Raw genomic sequence first — 12,499 nt, 5'->3', positions numbered from 1 at the left:
ATTCAATAGGAAAGGATACACGTGTTTTTCTGTTTAACAAGCCAAATTCAAATCTAAATTGTAATCTACGTCCTTATAGGTGTAACAATGACTTCTGTAGTTCATATTAATTATTCACTTCAGTGCTTAAATATTAACACTCCAATAATTAAGCAATTTGTAAAATAATTATATTTTTGAAATATTCATAATATATAAAGTTAGAATGTTGCATTTATGTAATTATCCTCAATGTTGAATAAACTAAAACGACACTGGAATATCCAAAAACATATTTGATAATTTGACACTTTGTACATTTCGTAGGATATACAACGCCGTCTCCAACACAAACAACATCAACGACGGAAGAAGAAAGTAAGTTTAAGTTGAACACACTCTTAAATTTAAAATAGAAAAAATTAATATAATTAAAACAAACTTAGTACATTGAAAGAAATACATAATTAAAATATAATGTTTAAATGACAGTTGGTAATTTTAAATAAAAAATAATTACATAATTTATTAAGTAATGTTAAGTATGTTTTATAGGAATATTGATTCATGTTTTGTTTTGCGTACATTTGTGAAATAACTTAAAATGCTACTAGTTAGACATGATTGTGCAAGTAACATCCATATCCTATTGTTGGTATATATCCTAAATATTCATTAATGTCTCTTCTAACAAGGAGACTTACGGACAAGTGCTACAAACCGCTTTGAACAAAACTTTAGCCTCCTGCACATGTTAGATCAGATACATATTACTTATACGTATAGTACATATGCTATAACATACATTGATTTTACTGGAACAGAATTATGTTCTCTAACCAGCTGTCCAAAGTACTTAGATACGCTACGGAATGAGTAGGTTGTAATGGATGTAAGACCACATCACTTATGATTGGACAGCCCCATATAAATTGGTCAGAAATGGATTGTAGAGAGAAAATGTAGTGAAACAGTTTTACTTAAGCTCGAGGTAAAACTATTTCCATGCTTGAATCCTGAGCTATGTTTTACTAATATTTGCATACTCTTTCTCTGTAAAAGTTAGGGAATGAAATGCAAAAAACACTTATTTATTGGCGCGATTTTATGATCATAAATTTATAATTGCCTCATTATGACCTTCATTCTATGAATTATCAGTGACCTTCATTCTATGAAAACAAATTACAAATACATAGAATTTTATCGTACGTTTTGGCAAATGTAATCATAATTCAGATAACGCACTCCTGTCTCTTGAAAGCCATGTACTGCAGTAGTCAAATAATACACTTGCTTAACACAGTAATTGGTATATCATAAGAGCTGAAAATGAATAATTTTACAGCGGACCTCCTTTCGCGGTTATAAAATCTCTTATCCAACATGAAATGTAATCGTTAAAGTACGGCGTATCTCAGTTCTAAAATAGACGATGAAGTTAGTACCTGCGTCAAAATATGTTTCAGAAGTGATTGTATTATATTATGTTAAGCTTTGTAAATTACACAAGGCATTGCATGAGTTTGTTTATCAAGAATCAATGTTGATCTAAAGATTTTGCAACTGTGATAGATGAGTATATGGACCCAGCATTCTGCTAATATCTCATTGCCTACAATGCTTCAAAAGGTACTTGAAAATCCAGGGAGATAGCGAAACCAAAATTTCAACACCTGTAATACGAAAACTTTGAATTTTGATATTTTTGATACAACTATGGCACGGAGATAAAATCTAGTGTAATAGACATGACTAGAAATTTTATCATGATTGTTAACATATAGTTATGGAAATCAGGCATCACGTTTTCAACCAAGTAAATATGTGAATACACAGAAAGTATACTTAAGCTTATCATTCTTTTTCAGCGAATACAATGTTTGGGTTTGAGCTATAATTGTGTACCCGTATAAATGAGTTTCTTAAACGTAATATATTTTATATATTGTGTTTCGGTTTCTCACTTTGTTGAACTTTCTGCGAGTATGAGATAAAGTGTGGTGTTACTTTCTTAGAATATACTTTTCAAACTTTTTACTTATATCTGACCTTATTATAAATAAACTCAGTATAGCTGTATCACCAAAAATATAGATCTACGAACTTAAGTAAGGCCGTTGTAACAATATAAATCCTGAAATATTCTTCTCCATAGATGATATAAACAGCATTATAAACTTATGTTGGACATAAAGGTTTGTGTAAATCTCAGTTGCAAATAGCGAGGCCTATTGTTCTCCCCCAACGAAAAATGTTTTATTCTTCATAAGGAAACATTCTTTCAGTTAATAAATGCTTTTGTTTTATATAACAAGAGGTAAGAAGGCTTAAAATGTGTTCGTATTTTTGCCATAGATTTGCGATTGGGACCAGCAAAATTTCAAATCTTAGTATCTTGAATTAACTGTTCCAGCATCTATTAATCAAACATCTATTAATCAAATAATTCCGGGAAGGATTATATTGAGCGTCATGACCCTACCCTCTAAATACATTACCCACTATTTCAGAGGTACAAAACGGTTGCTTTGTACCCATGAATTTAGGTACATTGTACCCAAGAAGTAGCAGGTACAATGTACCTGTGATTTCTTAGGTACAAATATGGTACTAAAACAGCTCATTTCATGGGTACAAAACTTAATGTCGTGGGTACATGTACAATCAGAAACAATATTAAGTATGGGTTGGAGCAATCATTTCATATACCTCCAACCTATACTTAATATTGTTTCTGACTATACGTATTATATGAAGCCACGGTGGCTCAGTAGTGGAGCGTTCACCTCTGGTGCATGGGGTTCCTGATTCGACCCTAGCTCTCGCGAAGTGAACTTTGTGCTGGACAAACACCGTGAGTGTAGGTTTGCTCTGGGATTTCCCGTTTCCTCCCACTTTCTTCATTTCTCAGCATCACCGTCTTCTTTAGCCTAGCCGGCATAACCGAGGAACGCAAAACAAAGATTTCATTTCATTTTCTACCAGTTTCATTGAGAACCACAAGGTGACTCAATCAATACCAGTACATATCCAGATTTCAACACTTAACATTTGCTATTATAGCTTGTAATCTAAACATTTCCCAGTCAACTTTAACACTAGAAGCACGGAAATTTTGAACCCCCTAGAAACACGAAGCAGTCCAAATGACTGCTTTCCGTTTCTGACTAAAATGTAGGGTAATGGTGACACAGGATGAACGTTTTTAATGATATTCGTAATGAGTCACATTCGCAAGTAAGCCTAGGAAGTATATTATTTATTTTATTAATTTTATTTATAAGCATTAAGTGCATTAAGTTTGATATATTAAAAATATTTATGAATAAAATATTTTCGATACCAGTATTTTTAAAATAATGAAATAATCAAAGATTACTCTCAACTCTTAGATATTAAATATTTATTGTAAAATAACATCTCCTATGATATATTTCTAAATATCTTATTAGAAGATCATTACAAAGTCACCTACACTTGGCGCGGATAACTCGCTTTCAGATCTCTGCAGTACTCATTCCACAAACATACTTTCGACATTTGAAGCATATCTCAACTCTTTTGCTGTTTTATACAATTGTACTTGACATTGTCACGTGTGTGTGGAAGAAACTTCATCGTCTTCAGGTACACTGTAATTGTCATCAACGACATTGACCATCAACTCCTCGGTCAAACGTTGGAGATATTGTCGCTACTGATTTTCTTTCCGGTAGCTTCTCTGCATATCATCCAGGAATTAAAACATGCCAAATCGACCATGTTGAAGAAAACGTACTTTAGCCACCGTCTACACGCACATCTCACAGTATGTTTCTTCTCTATTTGATCCACGATGACTATACCAAACTGTGTCTGATTGTAATATGTTATATTTCGGGTCTTTCATTGGTGTCAAAAATTGACACTGACTTATGTATGGAACTCAACACAGAAACGCTTTTGTTCCGCTTACATTTGTAGACAGTTAATTAATACCCACCCTGATCGCAGTAAACATTACAGTGAAGTAGATGTTTGTTCTTTATGGGGTGTGGTGGGGGGTTGGGAAGCACGTAGTGGTGATGCTTTAAGAAACTCTCTTCAGTTTTGCTTTATTGTCGTAACCAAACTAGTAGAGCTGAACTTTTAGCCCTAAGAGATTCAGCAAGTTTCCTTATAAAGAAGTTATCACATGTCACATTTATTATTTATTTTAGTAAAAGGATTTATCAAACTAGGCACTACAAATTCACCTTACTCTATTCCAAATCCTTGCTTAGGGATGGAAAGCTATTGATGTCGACAAGTATCCAGATATTGATGCCAAATTTATCGAATTTATTTGGCATATATTGCAGAATTCGGCATCAGACTTTCTTAGAATAGAGTTGCTTGTCAACAGTCACGTTGTCATGTGGTTTGCAACATTTTATGTAGTTCTCAAGAAAGGATGCGGTTGCGAATTTGTCCGTTTGAAGTCTTGGAGATCTTGTCACCTTTTCTTCAAATCTCAAGTACCGTTTTACTTCACAGAACCCATCTCTATTCATTGTTTTTCTATAAATTGGTTACCCGTTTTCTCTCTCCAAGACCGTAATGGGAGTTGCTGACGCACCAGTAGCACTTTGGTAAATAAAAAGGCCCAAATAAGATTGTAGTTCTGAAAGAGCTAATGTCCATGTTGTTGACTTCAGTTGCCTATTTGCTTCAGGAATGTTGCACTTTAGGATATAATTCATCATTGAACCATCAAATAGTAAATGGAAAGAACTACTACATTCTTCCTCAGACACTCATCGCTTGGCAAAATCTGTCAGTCCTGGAGCTTCGTGAACAATAATCTGCTTAGATATACGGCAAACGTCACCTTGCAACAAATCCAATTTTGTCCACATTGTTCCATCCGGAGGAATAAATTGTCACCACTACTGGAGTTGTCTTCTCATTACTGTCTTCCACTTCATCACTTGAATATAAAATGTTCTCTTTAGGTTGAGAATCACTTCAGTTTCCATCTTCACTCCAATTCTGCATTTTGTCATTATTTTCTTCAGACTCATCTTTTCAGAGATCATGTAAAACTCGAAATATTTCTTGAGGTTTCATCATAAAATGTCACATGTACAAAGTTGACCTCAGCCAACTACAGGTACAAACTAAGATGCAGATATTGGGCACATGTATCTAAACTAATTTGTTTTTTGACGACAAATCATTACAAGATATCTTGTAAGGCAATGAAAAAACTTCTATAAAGTTATTTTTGGAACTGGATATCACAATAAAATAATAAATTATCTTCTTTTTTCTGCTTCAAATTACAATTAATAAAGGTTTCAATATTTCTTTTATCCAGAAACAAGAAGTGTTTTAAACTTCCATTTGTAAATCAGAAACAGATACACTATATTTCCATATTCTTTATAAGGCAGTCAAAATGACTGCTTCGTGCTTCTAGGTATAACTGACACTAGCGCCCCTGTATAAAGGGACATAAACTTACTATTAATACTATCAACAAGTGGGCAGAAAGATATTAAAAGTCCATTAAAAATATCAAAATGACTGCTTCGTGCTTCTTGAGTTAAAAGTCACAACCACCCTGATTAACGTAAATCTGGTAAAAATGTGACGGCTCTGTATAAAACTTAGGTTGGCTCGGGAAAACCTTCTGCTTAGATAACGTGAATCAGTTGTCCAACACACATGTAGAAATATTGGTTTAAACTATTTTTTAAACCCTTAAATGGAAACAGGGGTCATGTGAAGCTTCACCTTAAGAGTAGATTTCAATATAAATTCAAAGGCGAAGTCAGTTTCTCAGTATTTGTACCCTGCTACTTTTCAGCAATGACTTGATAAATGCTACTGAAATTACGAACAATATGTAGTTAGTTACATAAACAGTAATAATGAAACACTGACTTTTTCAATGAACTTCTCACAAATACCAGAACAAAATGAGGTGAGCTCATTTTTCCATCTAAGATTATTTTTAGACAAATCCAACATGGCTGCCCCCAAAATAGCTTACAGAACACACTGCTAGAAATTTTTCGACCCACCTAAACCCATTTACAATTATGCCTCTTTTACTTCAGAGTATGCAGCAATCAGGGTGGCTCTAACTTTGACTTACCTTACAACGTATCATGAATGAATATGCGTTGTTCTTTGAACATTAATAACGATAATTGTGATACCTCTAATGATAATAATTGATGTTAGGGCTTCACTCATTCCGACATCAATGTACTGTGTAATCATGTTTTATATAATACACCATAACTAAGCTCAGAGATTGGAAGCCATGCTTCGCGCAATAGTGTACAAAAAGATAATTAAAAAAAAACTTTCAAATAGATCAACTCTATATTTCTCCTTATTTTAAACGCAAATATTTATTTGATTTGAAATACTTGAATACATTTTATATTAGTGATAAAAGTACGGCTATTCGTCCTACTTGTAGGACGCGCCTCCTGATTTAAAAGAATACAGAGTTTTTCCTTCCAGAAGAATGTGGATCTCCCAAAAGAGTGAATATGGGTGTGATCTTATCCATGAAACATTACCTTTGGAAAGCATCTCACCTTTAGTGAACGAACAATCGGAACTTTTTTTTTTTTTTTTTTGTTAAGATTGGATGCCATACAGAAATTAGTCTTCCTTTCTTCTTAGTGATGCTTTCTATGCTGCCACAAATATGCAAAGTCCGGGTAAATATTGTAGGATCATTCGGACATTCAGCCTCCCCTGAAGGATGTTTAAGCTATAAGTTTTCTTATTAAAATAATGAAAAAACATAAAAATACCATCGATGATATTTTCCATATCAAAGCTTTGCTTTCATCAACCCAAATAAAAAAACACAATAGCTGAGCAATGCAAATACCTTTCATTAAAATCTAAGCTTTTAGTGTTTAATAATAAGTTTTTCATTGCTCAGCTATTATTTTATTTTACTTGGGGCAAAATGTCACATATTCTTCTTCAAGCTGTGCAATGGGAATGAATAAAAATACTTCAGTTTGCGCGTGAGGACTCACACCGGATAAAGTATAAGAAATTGAATAAAGTAAATGTGGAAGCTAGGCGAAAAATTTCAAGAACAACCTCGGACCAGACAAGTTTGGTGGTGGTGGTGGGGGGAGCGCTGATAATGGAAATTTGATATTTTAACAGATTATTGCTCACAATTTTTCTCTGCTACATTATACAATCTTATTAAATAATAAATAAACATAATCGTTTTAAAATTAAGTGCTAAAATACTTGATAAACATGGACATAATTAGAGTGAAACAAAGTTAAGTTTATTGCTATTGTTTAATTGCTAGTCTTACAATTGTTTTCGTTATAATTTATAGTATTTTGTATCGTGTGTACATACGCTGCATTTGATGTTTCGTTGTCACGTGTCAAAATAATTGTTTGCAGGAGTCCCAGGAAAAGTACAAACCAAGTTGGGTATAATAAATTCTCAACGTAATGAATACATAAGAGCAGCAAGCAGGCCTCTTCAATATCTCAGCTATTTCTTTATTTCCTGTCCACAGAATTTTGGACTCGGTAGTATAGAACAGGGTTGGTGCTTGAGGTTTTAGAGTCTCTTGAAACGATTCCTGTAATATATATATGCAAAAAGAATGAGTTCAGATATGTTTAATAAAATATAAGGAATACAGTACATATTTACATAAAGAAATAAAATCACGAAATAACAGTGCTATGTAAAATATACAATAATTATCTTATCAAGTAGCTACATCAAAATTGAACAGTTGTTTACATACTATCATTATGTAGGCGACACGTTAATACTCTATAAAGACGACAAACAAATAGAGGTGTCTCCCTAGAATTCCTAACAGTATTAATTAAAAAAAAACGAAATATATTTTTTAGAATTATGTTATACATTGGTACGCTTTATAGTGGCAACATGCTACAAAAACTGATAATTTTATTTGGGATACGCTTGTTCTTGTTAAAACTCTGTATTTTCGGCAGGGTTTGCCCAAGTGGGCGCAGCCCAGCGCAAAAACTGATGTTTTTCGTGTTTTACACACCTGCAAAAACCGATCTGGGTTTTGAGCTTCTTGCGTGTACTAGTCATACAACTAAGCTGATGACACTGAAAGTATTTTTACGAAATTTAGACTTTTAGGTATAATACAACATTCAATATATGCTAATTAAGTCTTTTCTAGGACCTTTGTAAAGTACTGAATGAATTAAAATACTCAGCTTGAGATAATTATAGAATTAATTGAGATAATTATCCAAATTAATTTATAAATTATACTTACATTTGAAATAAATGAAATGAAGTCTTTGAGTTTTACGTCCCAGGGTTATGATGTGTGGGCTAAATTAGGTGGTGATGAGAAACAAATGAAATAGTGGAATGAAGAGAGTGAAAAGAAACGGGACAACCCCGAGGAAACCCACGCACACGGTATTTATCCTACACAAAGCCCACTTGGAGACAGCTGGGATCGAACCAGGGACCTCACGCACCGGAAGTGAACGTTCTACCACTTAGCAACCGCGGCACCATTTGAAGTAAAATATGCATTAAAAGTTTCGATGTACACTAAATAAAGTTGCGAATGGTCCGAGCTCAATTCCAAGTGGGGCCAATTGATCGAAAAAGTGTAAAAGCTTTTTCAGGCCAACCATCTTGAGTGAGGTTTCCTGATTTTTTCTCATTCACTCCAGGCAAATTCCGGGATGGTACTTGACATACAGGTCCCAGGCCGCTTCCTTCCTTTTCTTTCCTTGGATAGTGTGATGCTGAGAAACGTCATCCATCATGTTCATAGATGCCGACAGCCCAGAACTCTAAATCCTAACTTAACTTAAATAAAATTGCATTATCGGAAATGAACCGTCTTGAAATACGTGCTCGGGAAGTTCCCGTAATTGAATGCACAAAGCATCGGAAGTGAATATTTCAAAAATAAAATAATTTATTTTACATTGGAAGATATTTAATTTCATTTAAGACATTTTAAAACATTTACTTTAAAACAAAGATATAATAGATATTGCATAAATTAATATATTTCGTACTATTGATTGAGTTCAGGAGTTTGCTATTGATAGATAATCCTGTCCCTTAATCTTTTTTTTAGATTGTACTTTTTATTGGGAAATTGGGAGTTTTTTAAAAAAAAAATCTTCTAAATGTTAATCGATTGGATAAAATTTCCAGGATTTGGTACTTTATTGAATGCTTCATTGATTTGGGGTACCAGGTAGCAACAAATTTAAACTTGAACTCCCCGCTGGTCTAGTGGCTAGCATGGGCACTTTTGGTGTAGCGGGTTCCGGGTTCAATTCGCGCGGGAAGTCTGGAAAAAAATGAAAGATTCTGGTCGTTCAGATTCCACCTTAAATTTTAGATCTGGTGGATAAAGGATAGTAATATTAAGGAGACGACAGGGACTATAGCTTCTTATTGCAGCATCTACAAGAACACATTTTTCATCGTTGGGACCAAAACTACGAACAGTATGTACTATTAGCTTCATATTACTTAATTTAATATAGGCCTAAATAATATTGGATTAGATTACAAGTTCACAATGGTGGTTTCAGAATATTTCGCCCAAGACACTTTAACAACACGAGAGTGAAAAGAAATATTGCGAAAATATTGGTAACACATTCAGTACGAGCGGATTTATGACCCCAGGGAATTTTCCCCGGGTCGCCTTCTGAAACCATTACTGCAAGTTCGGTTTAAGTTTCTTGGGTATATTAGGAAAGTGGATTCCATTGCCTCCTCCCATCTGCGTCGTCACTGTTCCTATACTCAAACTCTGAACGTGAGAGAAGCATGGAATTCAGTATCTAGAAAACAAAAATAAAAAATCTTGAAAAGGTCTTTATGTAGCAGTGAATAGAAAGTTGTTGCAAATTTTGACAATGGCAATATTGAAATATAAATCACATTTTAACTCTTTCACCCAACAGGCATTTAGATATTTCGAAAAAAAGAAATCATATCCGAGAAAACCCCTATGATCCCAGGTGGATTGGTTTCTTCGAACCCTGAATTTTCGGCCCTGATTTTAGTAACTGTTTACTTTGATAGATGCTCTTAGCTGTTAAGTTTCTAATATCCACAAAAAAACATGCATCAGTCAGCAGTCGAACCTGGAATATTGAAGTCGCCGCCTGACGCTTCAAAGTGTACAGCTACTGCGGTCTTACTGGGATACAAGACTTCTTTCAAAACTGCAAAAATGGTTTTAAAGTACTTTTAAATTTTCATCTGCAACAGATGTAATCTGTTAGTGGTAGAAGGATGTCAGAAGAAAAAGAAAAAATATATACAATAAAACAAAAATATATATATTATTAAAACAGCAGCAATTCCATAGTAAAGCGCGGCAGATCTAGGCAACTTTGGATACGTATGGTTTAATGTTAAATTTAGCATTTCAATCAAAACACAATGAATTGTATGTTGAGCATTCATTGACATAGTAATTACCGCAATTTCTTCAAAAGTGTTGTGTGATTGGAAAACGAAACTGGTGATTAAGGGTATTGATATAGTAATTAATTAATTGTAAGTTTGCTAAATGTATACACATAACTTTAATTATTACTGCTATTTAAAGATAGCAATATTTTCTCATTTTAATGGTAAGAGATGAATTACTTGATCTTCAAATATCAAAGCGAATATTTATTAAGACAGGGCATTTTGTCACTATCTATGGCTCATAAAATGTGGGATTACTTATGAAGATCACATTGCAAAAGCGAAGAAACGAAATTAATCAAATTGCGTTGTCCCAAGTCCTTTTATTCCAACGAAAAATAAAGAATGCCCTTCTGTGCCCCACTGCCATATAACCAGATTTTACTAAAATACACGAATATTGCATAAACAGGCTATTCAAAATTCCTTCCTCAATTTACTATAATTACTGATGATGATCTTGGAAACATCCGAAATATTGTTGTTGCTATTTCTAATAAATTTATTTTCGAAATAATAAAATTTGCAAAAGATAAAGAAGAATAAATAGTCTAAATGTCGTACCAGACAATTACGAATGTTAAACGAGTTAAAAATGCCGACACTGGCCTTATTCAATGAACCATTACAGCATTTGCCTAGTACGACTGAGAGAAACCAGGGAAATACTTCAGTCAGGATAGGCGGTTCATGAGCGCAAATCCAAGACCTTCTCAATACGAAGCCAACGCTCTACTAACTGAGCTACGGTCACTCAGTAATATAAAACAATACTTTAATATAATTACTTCTAACTCTAGTAAGAAGTCAGATACATTTTCTGTTGAATTTGCTGAGCTTAGTCTCTCATTAGGAACCACCAAGGGTTCATTTGGTACGACACAAGTTTGTTGTTTCTCTTTTGACTTCAGTTTTTGCCTTTTTCTTCGTTGTGCCAATCTTACGAAAATATCCTACGGAGAAGCAGAGGAGAGAATTAACTAACTAACTAACTAACTAACTCTATGGCCTATGGAACCCGGAGGTTCAGTGCCGCGTTCACAAAAGCTCTCCACTGACTTCTATCCTTAGCTAATTGCATCCAGTTTCTACTTTGTATTCCTATCTCTGCGAGATCCATCTTAATATTGTCGTCCCATCTGCGCCTAGGTCTTCCTAATGGTCGTTTTCCTATGGGTCTACCAGTCAAGACTTTGAAAGCGTTTCTACTTTCTTCCATTCTAGCTACAAGACCTGCCCACCTAAGCCTCCTAGACTTGACGACCCTAACAATGTTGGGTAAACCGTATAAACTATGTAGTTCCTCGTTATGAAGCTTCCGCCATTCCCCATTCTCGTTCCTCTTGGGTCCGAATATTCTTCTCAGGATCCTGTTCTCAAATACTTTCAGTCCATGTTCTTCCCTCAGAGTAAGCGACCATGTTTCACAACCATACAGAACAACAGGCATGATTATCGTTTTATATATTTTAAGCTTCAAATTCCTCGACAGAATTCGCGACGACAAGAGATTTTGAACCGAATAGTAACACGAATTCCCTGCTTTCAGTCGACATTTAATTTCTTCGTGAATACGATTTTCGTCTGTTAACATTGATCCTAAATATTTGAAAGCATCCACTTTATCAAAAGTACTATTTAACATTTTAACGCCTCCACAATTTGCCGTATTACGGTCCCGACGCACTTCCATGTATTTAGTTTTCTCTGCATTTACTTCTAAACCCATGTCCCTGCAAGCGTTTAATAAGATCTCTGCATTTATTTCTACTGTTCTCCTATCATCCCCTATTAAATTTACATCATCAGCATATGCCATAACCTGGTGAATGCCATTCAACTCTAGGCCCTGGTTGCTATCTTTGATTTTCCTTATGGCGTATTCCAGCACAAAGTTAAATAATAATGGCGACAACGCATCTCCTTGTTTCAGGCCATTTTCGACGTGGAAGCTCGTGGACAAAAATTTTCCTACCCGGACTTTACTTTGGGATTCACTTAAACATATCTTAATTAATCTAATTAGCTTTGTCG

At 34.3% G+C, this 12,499-nt stretch overlaps 1 protein-coding gene across 1 annotated transcript in view; it reads left to right on the top strand.

Annotated features, from left to right (window-relative positions):
* LOC145682723 (uncharacterized) overlaps nt 1-12,499 on the top strand; it is a 130,977-nt gene that overhangs the window by 29,352 nt on the left and 89,126 nt on the right. The window contains exon 4 of the mRNA XM_081754108.1: nt 307-357. Coding sequence (XP_081610234.1) covers nt 307-357 — 51 coding nt within the window. The remainder of the gene's footprint in view (nt 1-306; nt 358-12,499) is intronic.

Source organism: Thermobia domestica, chromosome 4, assembly GCF_964235325.1.
Source record: "Thermobia domestica chromosome 4, izTheDome1.hap1.1, whole genome shotgun sequence".
NCBI classification, from domain to species: Eukaryota; Metazoa; Arthropoda; class Insecta; order Zygentoma; family Lepismatidae; genus Thermobia; species Thermobia domestica.
The sequence above is the reverse complement of the archived record's forward strand: the minus strand, read 5'-3'. Positions and strand labels throughout refer to the sequence as shown.